This window comes from Perissodus microlepis, chromosome 5, assembly GCF_051167445.1.
Source record: "Perissodus microlepis isolate ML-2025 ecotype Zambia chromosome 5, ASM5116744v1, whole genome shotgun sequence".
NCBI classification, from domain to species: domain Eukaryota; kingdom Metazoa; phylum Chordata; class Actinopteri; order Cichliformes; family Cichlidae; genus Perissodus; species Perissodus microlepis.
The window spans coordinates 5,188,982-5,203,324 of record NC_140465.1 but is presented as its reverse complement, the minus strand read 5'-3'; the positions used below and the strand labels follow the sequence as shown (position 1 = coordinate 5,203,324).

Sequence of the window (14,343 nt, the reverse complement as noted above, 5' to 3'; positions counted from 1 at the left end):
GGCAATAGATTGAACAACTATTAAAGAAAATTCAATGCAACTTAAAGTAAACAAATCCAAAATTTATACCTCAGTTACTCATCACTGCTATGACAGCCTTTCAATATAAGATAAAAGGTCATGGAAGACGTGCAACCTGTAACAGGCTAGTAGTCTGAGGTGGAAACAAACAAACAAGTTTCTTACCGCTGTAGAAAGTCTGGAGGCCAGCGTCATCTCCAAGTTGCCTTTAAGCCCCAGCAGTGCAGGAACTAGGATGAACACCTCAGACACATCGGTGAACACCGTCCAGTGCTGCAATGACATAGCAAAACATTATTATCAGCACCACAACATTAACAGAGCGCACACTCTGCCATACTGAAACAGGTTCACAGACACACAGAATGCTGTCACCCGCATAGATAGAGGTTAGCTGCAGTTCGGAGCAGACTGTCTCTGAGTCTGTGCAACCTTTAATATTGATTTAGAGGTGAAACAACTCCTGCATTAAAGAGCAGAAAGTCTGCCTCTATAGACCTTTCACACTATGTATCATGCCAGCTCCCTCTTAACAAGAACAAGGGCAGTAAAACATAAAGCTGAAATGATTGATCACTCTCCTACTTTAGCTTGCATTCTGTTTTCCTTCTCTATCACCTTTACCCACCATCTCCTGTAGCGTAAACACAGGGACTGTCTCATGTCTCTGTGTAATCATAATACTATACACATTTATATTTATATCAAAATCTGTACTGTACAAGATATTCCAGAATAAAAGCAGACTGCAATCTCGGTATTCTTTCACCCCAACCGGTCGCAGCAGATGGCCCCGCCCCTCCCTGAGCCTGGTTCTGCCGGAGGTTTCTTCCTGTTAAAAGAGAGTTTTTCCTTCCCACTGTCGCCAAAGTGCTTACTCATAGGGGGTCATATAATTGTTGGGTTTTTCTCTGTATCTATTATTGTACAATCTACTGTGCAATATAAAGCGCCTTGAGGCGACTGTTGTTGTGATTTGGCGCTATATAAATAAAACCGAATTGAACTGAATATTTTTTGATGGGCGGAACCAGATCTTGTTCTCCACACGGCCGTTTTACCATCCAGTGCCACACAAATGGAAACACGGCGCAGCTAAACAGCATCAGTAAGATAGATGGGACTGAATATTTAGAAGCCAAGTGAACTAGATGATTAGCAACTCTTAAAGGCAAAGCATTATGTTAATTTCCAGTTCAATCAATGTCTGAAACAAGTCGTTTTAGCTCCCTCACACCTAAGCCAACTCTCCTCTCATTGGTTAAAGATACCCAATCTCATTGATATCATCAAGCAAATGCTAAACCTGAACACTGTTATGGCTTATAGGATTACTTGTACATATGGTACTCTGATTATCTGAAACTTTGCCCATGTTTAATATGAGCACCACTGTAATCTATTATATAGTATGCATAAGATAGAAAATAAGGAAAAGCAAAATATTTCTCAGTGCTCTGCCCTCCTCATGGGGACCCTCTGTGACACATAACACAACATGAGTGTACAAAACATCCGACTGAATTAATAGAGTAAAGCCAAAGCCCAGTGCATCATGTACCATAGAAAAAAATAGTTTGATATTACTTGTGCCTACTTTAGTGCTTCAGCATCTGGTCATTCATTGCCAGGGGTGCGCTTGCTTGCTCAGCTCTTACCGCAGCATAAAAAAAGCTACATTTTGCTGTACACACTACTCCGAGAAAGTCAGCCAGCAGCTCATCTATCTAAATCAGCTTTGAAGGTAGTGGACAAGCTGGACAGAGCCACAAATAAGGGAACGAGTAAGGGAACAAGACTGCTCAGCTGTGTATCCAGTAGATGGTCTGAAATTACATTTACAGCTAGTATTATTAGGCCTGACCTTCGATAACCTGGTCCCTGGCTGCTGGCCAGTCCTCGAGAGGTGGGTTCCCTGTAACTCCCTCTGCGAACTTCTCCCTCCATTAGACTTCATGCAGCGATAGCAGATTTGCAGTCTACTGTGGCCAGAAACAAAGCTATTGCTGAAGCTAAGGCCATCGATTTATCTCCAGTCAAAGTGCTTATCATAGGTGCCGGTCCCACTGGCCCCCAGCACTTACAGTCCAGTCTAACCCGAGTGGAATCAATATTCACTGAGGCTGACACCGAGCAGAAAAGAAAGAGGGGAAAACAGATGCTGAAGCTACAAGACAACACTGCTGGCCTGCATTTCTCACACAGAGGTCTAATGTGTGTGCTCGCTAGGTTGCTTCCACCAGATGTACAGCACTGATAAGGAGTGTCGCCTACACTCGTACGCTCGTGTTGTCTTTAGAGGTGGTGGTTGAACTCCTTCTGCCTATCCCTTTAGCTGTCGTTAAGCCAAGCAGAGCTCATTTCCAACAACCAGCCTCTCAGCTTGGCTCACTGCCCTCTGCCAACCCGACAGCCTTGTGAGCACTTCTCTCTTCTTTCATAGCTGTATGTTTTCAAGCTTTCCTTCTGTCTCACTGGCCTATCTTCCTCTTTGCCTCCCCTGTGGTGATATATGTTGTTGTCTCCATGGAACGCTGGCTCGGAGCCAAACAAACCCTCCCTCCTCGCTTCTAAGAACTCGACTGGAGAACTGCAGTACCTCTGTGTACAGACCTATAGGAGCTCTGGTATGCAAGCCCCGCAAGGGTCGGGATGCCCAGTTGAGAAACGTGACCTTTTATTTTATTTGTGATAATTGTACTTGCTGTGTTGAGCGGGACGCCGAACCCCGATGGCATGCAATGTCAACGCAACTCCAGCAGCGTCACAGACACTACAGCAGGTGGTGTCTGTTTCGTTTTTCTGTTGCTGCAGCATGGATGGTACAGTCAGGGTCTAGTTTATCTGTATAAACTAATATCTGCATTTAGATAAGAAGAATATGTAGGGCAAGCTACCAGAAGAATCTGTAGTCTATATGTAGTTTTACCGAGCAGGTTTTGGCTGCATGAATGGAAAGAGTCCAAGTGGGGAGCAAAAGAAAGTCAAAACTCCATCTCAAAACCATCAGCTATCATCACATGGCAATTTACCTCTTTTTAGATTTCTATGAATTTTGAAAGGAAAATCAAACACAGTCCCCACAGTTCAAGTCGGCAACCTAGATAATGCTTTCGCAGGCCTGAGCCTGGTTCTGCTGGAGGTTTCTTCCTGTTATGAAGGGAGTTTGCTGCTCATACAGGCTTGTATGATTGCTGGGGTTTCCTGTCTATTATTGTGGAGACTTTGCCTTACGATACAAAGTGACTTGAGGCTGGTAATGTTGGGATATGGTGCCATATCAATAAAACTGAACTGAACTGAATTGTTTGGGACCAGATAAGAAGGGCTGGGGTGGAAAGCCTGAACTCTGTGATGAGGGGGGGAGCAAATAAGCAGCCTAGGATCAAAGGTTCCTCAGGATCTTTCACACTGTGAAAGATCAATCAGAGCATGGGGCAACACAAAAGCACTCTAACCCACTAATCCTGTCCATCCCTATCACTCACATCCTAACCAAGCAGCTATCTGGGATATGGTCACGTTTTAAGAGCTGCGAGCTGATAACATTGTTAATGACCGTCACGTCATCAACATTACAAGCAGAAGTCACCAAAATAAAACAACTACTCATAACAAGCAGTCAGTCACTGCAATAGGGAGGGCAGAAGTTTAGACACATATGCTTACATGGGGTTATTAAATTGTGATTTTTAAGATTTTGGTGATTTTGTTCAGACAAATTCTGGAAAAAATAGAAAAATAGCGTAGTGTGGTGTGAATTTAAGTAGTGTCTAATTAAGCTATGGAAACCAAAGTCTGGGTATGAAGCTAGAAGCTGAAGAGACGATGCAGTTTGAGGGAATTAAGCCCACGTTCTGGTTTGAAAGTGACTCCTGTGTGAAAACCAAGCAAGTGGATGTGGTTGGACCAAAATGGTATCTGGTGGGTAGTGAAGGCTTGGCCAGAGTTAAACCTTTGTGTGGACTATGATTTCCTGTTTACTGGTTGCTGTATTTTTAGACCGTGTGTCTTTGAGGCTGAAGCTGTGTTCTATTCTTTTTCCTCTTTTTTGGTGTTTCAGTCTACAGACACCGCACACCAGGCCAGACAGCTAACTCTGAGGCAGACAAACACACGCGGATGATTATCATAACATACAACACTGGACACGCATATTTGCTTTTGTCTTTTTTCAGCTTTTTGTTTGTAGATTGATTGCTCAAATGATGAAATCTTATGTGACTGTGAGTAAGTGTGCGTGTGTTTCAAAATAACAAAAATCACCAATTTGGCCTTGGACTCCGACATCCCCAAGAAAACTAGCACTGCGTGACCTTTCCAAACCACACGTAACCTTCAGTCCAACTGAGCAGGTCAGTCCTGGGTTCCCAGCCCTGCCTATGAGAGACTGACAGTTTTAGGTCATTTGCCTGCCAAGTCACTAAGCACAACTATGCAGACGTCTCACTCCTCTATACCAGTTGGACAATCCTTTCTGGGCCAACCTTGTGAGGGAAAAAGGCCAGAAAACTCTGTGCGTGTGTGGTAGATGGTCAAAGTGACCAGGATTTAAGAGGTCAAAGAGCCAATATAGAAAGTGACACAGAAAGTCGAGTATACAAGTGTCCAAACCACAGCTTTTAAACTCAGGCCAGGCAGACACATTAACTAAAGGTTCAGGCATCCCAGAAGAAAAGCTTGCTACTGGCTATAGTGTTTTCTTTGTCTCATAACCAATATATCATCTTTGGAACTGGAGATTACTGAGTCCTGACCTTTTTATTCTAACCTCCAGGAGAAATAAGGGGTAAACAAATGAACCAAAAGAACAAACAAATAATTCTGTCTAATTTGAGAACAATCCAAGAAACACAAGAACAGCAAGACCCAAATGACTTTGAATTTTATCCATAGAGAGAAACTTCTGAACTCAGGCGAGCTAGTTAAGTTCTCCTGGATCACTTTATCTTATCTGATAATCAAATAAAGATCTGTGCTTTACTTGTCTGCATAAATTAGCTCCTTATTTAGCGAGACAAATAAAGATCAGTGCAGCAAGAAAACAGACCTGCCTCGTGTTTTAGCATCAAGTTAAAACTTGTTCTATTCACGTTTTGGCAATCAGGAGACAAAAAAAAAAAAAAAAAAGAGTTTTCCAACACGAGAAACTACATCTACTTTTTCATCAGCTTCATATACATTAGGTCTTGGGGCTCGACCTAACCCTAAGCACGTGACCTCAGAAAGTTATGCTCACTTATAGCCGAGGATCAACTGCAGTCCCAACGAGAGAGAGAGAGAGAGAGTGAGATAGAGTTAGACAACTACCTTCCTGCAAGGACAGGGGGGATTAGCTGAGTTAGCGTTTCATGGTGTCACGGGGGGAATTAGGCAGCCAGACGACCTGCTGGATGCTCAGCCGACCTCAATGGAACTGCAGTAAGAAGCCTCGCATCTTACTGCAGCCATTTCTTTCAGCTATTTACTCTCAGGTACAAGAGTGCTAGACCAGCAGGGAGGGATACGGCCCTCTACCTTCTGTGTGAGCTTGTTTCCAGTCACACCTCTGAAAGAATGGTGCACTGAGTGTTTTGGAAATTAAAGAGAACGCAGCAGCATGGTGCCTAAGTTGAGGCAGCATGAAAACTTTTTTGACCTCAAACCTCTGCATTCCTGGTTTAGCGAGGATACCTAACCACATGGTAATAGAGGCCTTGGTGCTGAATTGTATTTTGTTTTTACTCCGACTCTAGCTCAGTTGTAGTACGCTGCCATTTCAGGTGCTCAAAGAAAGTAAACTTATTCCCCCGCCTCCCCCCTCCTGTCTGTTCTGAGTTTCTGGGGTCCACCATGTTGGCATCAGCGTGTGTGCACACAGTTTGCCCAGACCTGGCGGACTGACACGGCCGGCTTTATCTGCATTCCAAGCAGACTTCAAATAAATATATGACCTGTCAAAATGACATTTCTACAGAGCACACTTGGATCCTCTCAGAGCAAAGGCAGTGACTCATCAGGAAATCAAGTCCTATTCTCCTTTAAAGGCCAAGTGGATCATATAGCTCCATTGCTATGCACTGCTATGCAAATACCGTCTATTGTTTCTTGTACTTTATGTGAGATTTTGAAAAGAGGTGTGTGTGTTGACTCGTTAGAAGACACACCAGTGTGTACCAGTATGCGCCAGCCACAGGGACAGTCAGCCCAGCCGCTGAGGAGAAAATCTTATGTAAATACCCCCATGGTGTCTGATAACCGCCCCATACACACATCCTCAAAGGCAGGCAACCAGATAGGCCACCAGCACGATGACTGACACACGCCAAGGCAAACCGGCCTTGGTGCACTAGTCATTCAAATGTTTCACGGGCGAGCCTATCCCGTAAGTGTGACTACACATGGCCTGCTTGGTGCAGTGGATCTGCTTAGAACAGCTGTGAAATGAAATGTAAATGCCTGCGAGGAAAAGTTGGGGTTGTGCATTGACACCAGACTTTTTGCAAGTTCCAACAGCCAAACCCCTGTCAATGCAAAAAACAAAACAAAAACTTTTTAAAGAGTAGACAACACAGGATTAACCAGCCTGGGTTCTTTATTCTGAGTTGCCAATTACGTTGTGTAAGAAATCTCACTCACCTGGACAATGTCTAGCACCATCCCTGCTGCCACCGTCCCGAACCCGGCCAGCAAGAAGGGGAAGACCACCTGCAGTCCGATGGAAAAGGAGGTCTCCTTGAGGGGTGCTGTTGGTTCGGGGCTCTGATCGGTGCTGGTGTCATCACTCTCGTTGCTCTGGCTTGCATTCTCCAGCAAAGCATCCTCCTCTCGCTGACCTTTGGCATTGGCCCGACAGTCCATGGCCACCACAATCTCCGACCTCTCGTCGTTCTCCCCAGTCTCATTCACTCGCTCGGGGAAAGATGTGACCTCGGTGAGCTCAAACTCATCCCCGGTCACCGGGCTCACTTCTTCGGGACCCTTGGTCAGGATCACCGGGTGGACGGTGCAGTTGGAGTTGAGGAAGGCCGAAGTGAGGGGGCCTCCCTCCTTCTTCATCTCAATGGCCCCAGAGGACATGTCGATGTCGGGGAGCTTTTCTTGTTCTTTCGACCAAAGTACCATGCGGAAGCCTTTGAAGACAGTGGGCTTGATAAGAAAAGGTCAGCGTGCCTCAGCCTAACGGTTTTGTGGGAAAGTCAGAACTGACCACCGGATCTGGTTTTGAACCTGATCAGTCCAACTGATTTATCCCATTAAAGAGGCCGACAAGGTGTGGAGGTCGGTCATAAAGACTGGGAGAAAAACACTCTGCCAGAAAAAACCTGCAGCGAGGCACATGCAGCCGTGCGTCTGCAAAGCCTGTGTTCCTGTCGGTGCTTCGGGAGCAGAACCAGTATGTTCTCCATTCACTGCAAGGTGCTCAGGTTAGGCCGGCAAAAAACAGAAGACATACTGGTTCAACATAGAAAAGGATAGAAAACAACAGGGAGGGGACTCACCACAGAAATCCCCTGCAGTCAGCTGCAAACAGTCCTTTGCAGTTCAGTACAAGCTGGAAAAATATGTAAATCAGAGACCTGCAGTGGCACCGGTCATGCTGTCAGTCTGCTGTCCATGTGAGACTGGTCGCTGCACAGGGCTCCAAACGTCTCACTTTACACCACGTGGCCGCTGGACAGTTTTCAAATGTGATATTTAAAGGTCTCAGTATGAGGATTGAATTACCAACAGTGGAAAAGTATCTCTCCAACCAGAGTGGACCGTCACCTGGGGAAAGAATGAATATCATTAATTATTCAGTCTTAAATAAAATCATTTTCCAGCAGTACTCCACGTCTATTTCCAAAAATCTCTAAGTAGCAGGGCAGCTTTTACTGCTCTGATCAAAATATTCATAAATCAAAAAATTCAAAAAGTTACAAACCAACATTCAGATCTAACTAGTGGGAGGACAGAGACATTGTGCGGTGGTGTTTAGGCTTGGATTTTACAGCTCGTCATATTCAGATGTTAAAATAAATAAAGAGGACAGAAAATCACTGTTAGGCACTAACTTCACCGTGGGTACCACAAATGCCCCGTCAGCCCTACTAATAGATTAGTATAGCCCCAAACAATTGTTTGCTCTCCCCTCCATTACAGCAGTGCTGAGCAGAGCCCAACAGTGAGTTTAAAAACAGTTTCATCCAGCGCCAAATTTCCTCCCGGTGGCTAAAAATATTCCACCATTAACAGAGGCGCTGCGCACATCCTCTGCAAGCACAGCTTCCAACCACAGCAGCGCAACAACAACCACTGTCACGATTTTCAAAGTAAAAAACACCCCTCACTTTACCCGTGAGCCCAGAGTGCCGTCAGCTTAAACCCCCCAACTCTTAAACTCACTGCAGCAGACAGGAGTGTAACAAACAGTAACACAACAGAGATCCCCTTCACACATCAGAAACAACCTCACTGCAGTCAAGTACCGAGCGTGGACACACATGGTAAGTCATTCACACCGACATGAACTACTTGTATCAACAGAAATAAGCAGCAGGTAAAGCAAAGCATTCAGTGCTGCTTTAATTAAAACAATAATGTCAGCTACTGACATAAACTGCTGTATTATTCAACTCAGTGTGGTGATGAAGCCTGTTGAAAAAATACCATCACCAATCTATGACGCGATCCTTGGTGAGATCAGGTCACGGTCCACCCGTTTTTACTTCACACAATAAAGCAGCTTTTACTCTGAAGGCCTTTCTTTTACCTTCCAGTGTTGCTGCTGCTGACTTGAAGCAGCTTTCCTCTGACTGCAAGTTGCGACATCCGCACGGACTTTCCCGGCTCAAACAATCCTCTGCTTAGTAGTCAGGACCAACACCACCCGAACCCAACATGGCAAAGGCGTAAATTAGTGCTCCCCTGGTCAGGGCTGAATAGACGAGCCCTGCTATTCTGTTCTGCTTCTCATTTAAACGAGGGCAGAGGGCTCTCTGTTCCATCGCCGGGCTGGAGCCCATGTCACTGCCACTGTAACCACGAGTGTTAAACTCGTGAAAAATTGTGTCCCCCCCTAAAAAAGAGAAAAAAAGTAATCATTCTTCACCATCACCATAGCTGAGGTACAAGTTGCGGCTTTGCAGTTTGAGTCTCGAATGACACATCCCGGTAGAAATGTGCACATTAAAATAAGTAATGTAAAAATAAATACATACATAAAAAGCTCACGGGTGCTTACCTCTGAGTGCCAGCGGTCCTCGGTGTGAGGGGCGGACAGACCGGAGTGATGATCTGTATGAGTACAGGGACTCCGTGTGCCCGGCTGAATTTATCCTCCACCTCTTGTTAACGCGCTCAGGCTTGTGAGGCGTGGAAGCCGGTACGCACGCCTTATGTGCGGTACCGGCTCTGCACAGCTGATTTAATGGTTAATGTTAGTTAATGGTTAAGCCCTGCCCTCTGTGCGGCTCCAGTCTGCCCGTTACATTGTACACATGCAGTGCCCCACGCCGCCCGGCTGCCTGGATGCGCATCTATAATACACCCGCACGGTGCAGGGGGCCAGGAAGCCACTAGGCGGGCCCTCCTTCCACAATCTGGATAGTCGATATAGACCCCCGCCCCACCTTTACCTCCCTCCCCTCCATTACCGACCTTCCACCCCTCTGGTTTCCATTGCGCACAAGCCCCCCCACAAGCTCTACCCAGTGTGTGCCCATGCCGTGCCAGTCTCTTCCACAAGCCACTAATTTACTACCACCGCGCGGAGACTGCAGTTTTAGTTTAACAGTAGAGCTTGATTTCTCAATGAATGGGCTGGCAGGGGTATGAGTACGGTCTGTATGAGTCTGACCAATCTGGGGCAAATTTAGTCACTGATCCACCACCATGGAAAGGACAGCTTGCATAAGTGAAAGTTTTGAAATGTCACCAATGTGACCTAAAGCAGGAACGGTTAGAACTGATATGGTTGTAAAATGTGTAAAGATGACACAAAACCCCACATTATTTAAAAATATATAGAGTACTGCATCATTATTATGATACTACTACAATATTTATTTTAAAACCTGTAATGAGTAAAAAAAAAAAAGGTAGACAACTCATTTTATTTGTGGGCCAATTTCATTTCAAGTGGGCTTCGGTTCAGTTATATTAATGTATCACTTCACAACAACAGTGTAACATTAGAGAGAGAACCCCAACAATTTCACTGTTATCAGCAAGCACTTGGTGATGGTGGGGAGGACGAATGTACATTCTGAAAAGATTCACATGTAATGAACTATCTACATACATGACTGATAGCCTAATAAAAAGGGGAAAAAAAGATGTTAGGTCTCAAGAAAAACAAGTGTCCTTTCAAGATTTGTGACTTTGGTCCACAGCCCTGAAACAGAGATATGTTGAACAAAGTTTCTAAGCTCACCTGTGGAGTTCCGCAAGGCTCCATCTTTGGGCCTCTTTTATGTAACACTAATCCCCATTAGTAGAAGCCAAACTGCTCTAATAGGCTATTATAAGTGACCTGAAATGTAAATTTATATCAGATAACCTTTTTGGTCTCTTGTCAGTACACAGACCTGCCAGTTCAACAAAGTTAAAATGTTAAGAAATAATGTTTAATGGTTCTGCTTTCCTCCTGTCATTCAGAAGGTAGTGTACAGCAGGCTTGTTGTTGAAGGCAGCAGCTGCTGTTTACAAGTGTTGCAACACAGAAAGGAAACATAAAGCTGTAGCTCCTCAACACCAAAACAATAAATTGAAAGCTGCTATTGTACTAACAGGATTACACTAGTTTGCCAGTTTAAACTACACTCACTTTGGAGGCATTTTTTCTACTTATAAGGGTTAATTGCACTGTTTTGCTACTGTTATTAGTTTTTGGAATGCTATGTACTACAGAAATACCAATACTCTTTAAGAAAAAACAAAAAACAAAACAAGTGCTTGTACAGTATGTGTGGATGTGTGTTTATGTTATCTGCCTCCTCCTGATGTTCCTGTAGAACAACATCTCTAATAATGTCCCCGGAGAAGCAGCAGCTTTGTTGTGCTGTTTGCCTGTTGCTTTACAGCAGGAGTTCAGCTCAGCAGCACCAGGATCACCCAGCAGGCAAAAGCTGCAATCCATCCACACCCTGCCCCTCTGAGCTGAGTCTGTTTGCACACAGCAGAAACATCCAGTGAAGGCAGGGGAGTCACAGTCGCACAGAGTGGATGTGTACTTACGCAGGCTTGCAGGTGAACAGGAAGCCGCACTTTCACTCGCGGGCAGATTACTCATGCTACAATTTGGCAATTACAATTTTATTCATTCATGCATACTGAATGCATATTGTTTTCCATGAGCGTCAGGATGTGTGATTAGTTTTGGACTTAGTGCACAAATACATGAGCGACATTAGTCTTACAGCTCTTGCAGGAATTCTTTCTTAAACTTAAAGATGTTATTAAGATTTTATTAAGTCATTTGTTGTTGCTTTGTTTTACTTTTGTCTGTAAAAGGCCAGATGTTGTCACCTTTCATGGCTCAAAGCTGAATTTAACCTTGTTTACATGAATGAGTATTTGCTTTTGTTCTGGATATGAAAGATAAAAAACTGACTGAAATTACTGAGCATTATCTTAAGATGTCTAAAGGCGGGGTGGGGGTGGGGGTTTCCAGGAAGCAAATCAGTGCAACCAGGAACAGCTCTGTGATCTAGATATGAGGGGTTTTCAGATAACTTGGCAGAGCGGCTTCCTGGAACAGATCACTTTTTACAGTTTGCACCACAATATTGTGCCAGTGTAAATAAGGCAGCTGCAGAAAAAGAGATTCTGCAATTTCTGCAGAAAAGAAATTGCATCTAAGCACAATTCACATTAATATTTTCTGCATTTTTCATCTATTCATTGCTAGTGCTTTAATGTGTACATGCAACATACACACTGACATTTTTTGATGTCTCTGCTATGACTGGTGCATGTGTTGCAATCTGCGTTGTAGGTGGACCCACTCCTCTGTTGTTGTTACTGAGTTTTTCCAGCATTTATGTTTTTATCTGAAATTAACTTAAACTTAAAGGCGTTAGTTTCAGTTTACATGAATTCCATGGAGAATACAGTTTATTTTAGAGAAGCACATTAATGCAGATTCCACGGGTAACCTGCACTTCTGTGTAGGCACCATTAATGCTGACTGGTTTCGGAGCGATGTACACTGCCATCCTGAGGAGGTTGGGTTTTTTTTAAGGGAAGGCCAGTCCATGAAAATACTGCAGTTACTCAGTAGATTTCATAAAACTGGAAGGTCCTTCACGATCATTTCCCTCGATTACCAATATTATACACCATCGCCATTGTCCACAATCTGGTGATGAAAACAGGATGACGGAATGATGAAAATTAATATGTCAAAGAATTCTTTTGACATACAGGACCTTTCGTATGCTTCTGGTCACGGTTTCACAAAAATGCTCCTTTTTTTCTCCTCAGAATCATCAGAAAACAGATAAGACAACAAATGTCCCAGTTCTTGTTCTGTTATATTAACCTAGTGCAGTTTTACTGAGGCCGATGCTCAGTGTTTGTCATAGCAAAAAAAATTATACATATATATATATATATATATATATATATATATATATATATATATATATAAGTATACAGATAGATAGATAGATAGATAGATAGATAAGTCCACGTCTTCATACTGCTGCATCATCACCAGATAGATAGATAAGTCCATGTCTTCATACTGCTATATCATCACCATCTCTGTTGCAGTGAAATGTATCTGTCCCTGCTTAAAAGCTGAATGATAATAGGTACTAAAGAGTCCTTGACCATCAGTAGTGATTCATACACAGTTAATGGGATACAGCAGAAACAGCTGCACCCATAATGATACGGAGATGCTAAGGATGGCTCTGCAGAAAATGCTTATTCACTGCTTACTCCACATGCACACACACGCATCGTGATTAGATTTCGAAGATCAAATTCTGCTCACACACAAACATAGATACACACAATTTAGACATGATCCAGTCTAAAATTGGCACATTGTACTAAAATGAGACTTTCTGCTTGTTTGGAACAGTCATTCCTCTCTGTGCTTTTTCAACATTAGCTCAGTCAAAGTGATTGCTCTGGCAAAGCAGCAGAGACACATCGATTGGTAGTTATTAGGCTGAAATAGTGCCTCAGGTACAGGGAGGAATAACAGTACATGACATGCACGACATAGATTCAAAGAAGAATCACTCCAATTTGAAGCAGTGGCAGCAGAGAAAGGTGAACATAGACTATTTTAATAAATCTGTGCTTACAGTCAGTTTCTGTCATTAGCACTGTTATTTGAGCTGAATGAAAACATTTCATGCTATTTAATAAAAACCACCATCATTAGCTAGTAAGTATTAATCCTTGTTATGTTTGGACAAGTCCGGCCACCAGTTGATGGCTTTGTGTCTATTTTTTGTATTTTCTGTTTCTGCAGATCCTCTTCAGTCACCACGACCATGTAAACATTTCTATACTGCAGCAATAAATTGCAGCAGCTCTGTGGGGGGACCCTCTAGTCTGTGGCTCGTATTTGATGTGAGCACAATGTTTCCAGACCTGTTGCATAATTTATGGAAACAACTTTATTTGCGCAGTACAGAAAAGTCCCTGTTGTGGGTGTGTGTGTGTGTGTGTGTGTGTGTGTGTGTGTTTCTCAGAAGATGGTAGTGGGCATGAGAGCAGTGAAGTCAAAGCTGAATGAGGTTATGTTAATTGTCATTACCCTCGCATAACTTTATACATCTACTGCTATTAGAATACAGACCTTAGCTACACATGTTTTGTGTAGCTAGGTTAGCAAGCTTCTTGGTTAGCAAGCGCATGTGTCAGTCAGTGTAATGTTATTAGGAATGTAAAACCTCCCCTCAAAACAAACTTTTAAAGCAGGAATAATCATCCGGAGCAGGTACAAACATGACAATGACTAATGCTGTCCTCCAGCCTTTCATCAACTGCTGTTACGTTTTTTGTAGATATTTACAATGTCATTTTGTTGAATTAATAAATGCTAAACATAAAAACTGCCAAACAAATCAGTCTCATGTAAAAAAAAAAAAAAGCAGAAGCTTTAAATCTCTGCAATGCGATGAAAAAACTGGCACGGTCGCTTAAGAAGAGGAAGGACTTGCGTTCCACAGATCTTCTGACCTGACATGAACTATTTTCGTCAGCGATTTCCAGTTTTCTGTCTCTCCATGATGTCATTTCTGTTTTCTTTAATGTGTGAACCAAGTGCTGCCTGCAGGAGGTTACTCTTTACACACCCATAAGTCCACACATGTTCACAGGACAAGACAGTTAATG

The 14,343-nt window shown here is 43.4% G+C and overlaps 1 protein-coding gene across 3 annotated transcripts in view; it reads right to left on the bottom strand.

The window, feature by feature from the left end:
• Positions 1 to 9,569, bottom strand: part of slc41a1 (solute carrier family 41 member 1) — a 35,518-nt gene extending 25,949 nt beyond the window's left edge. Inside the window, exons 1-4 of one of the 3 annotated variants that reach the window (XM_084927481.1) lie at positions 9,227 to 9,569; positions 7,503 to 7,770; positions 6,640 to 7,412; positions 187 to 294 (exon numbers count right to left, since the gene is read on the bottom strand). In XM_084927481.1, the coding sequence (XP_084783607.1) occupies positions 187 to 294; positions 6,640 to 7,125 (594 nt within the window). In that variant the 5' untranslated portion in view covers positions 7,126 to 7,412; positions 7,503 to 7,770; positions 9,227 to 9,569. Of the gene's footprint in view, positions 1 to 186; positions 295 to 6,639; positions 7,771 to 7,927; positions 8,570 to 8,755; positions 9,034 to 9,226 lie in introns of those variants that run through there. The other 2 variants (XM_084927479.1, XM_084927480.1) reach the window with 2 other exon arrangements.
• Positions 9,570 to 14,343: the final 4,774 nt, after the last annotated feature.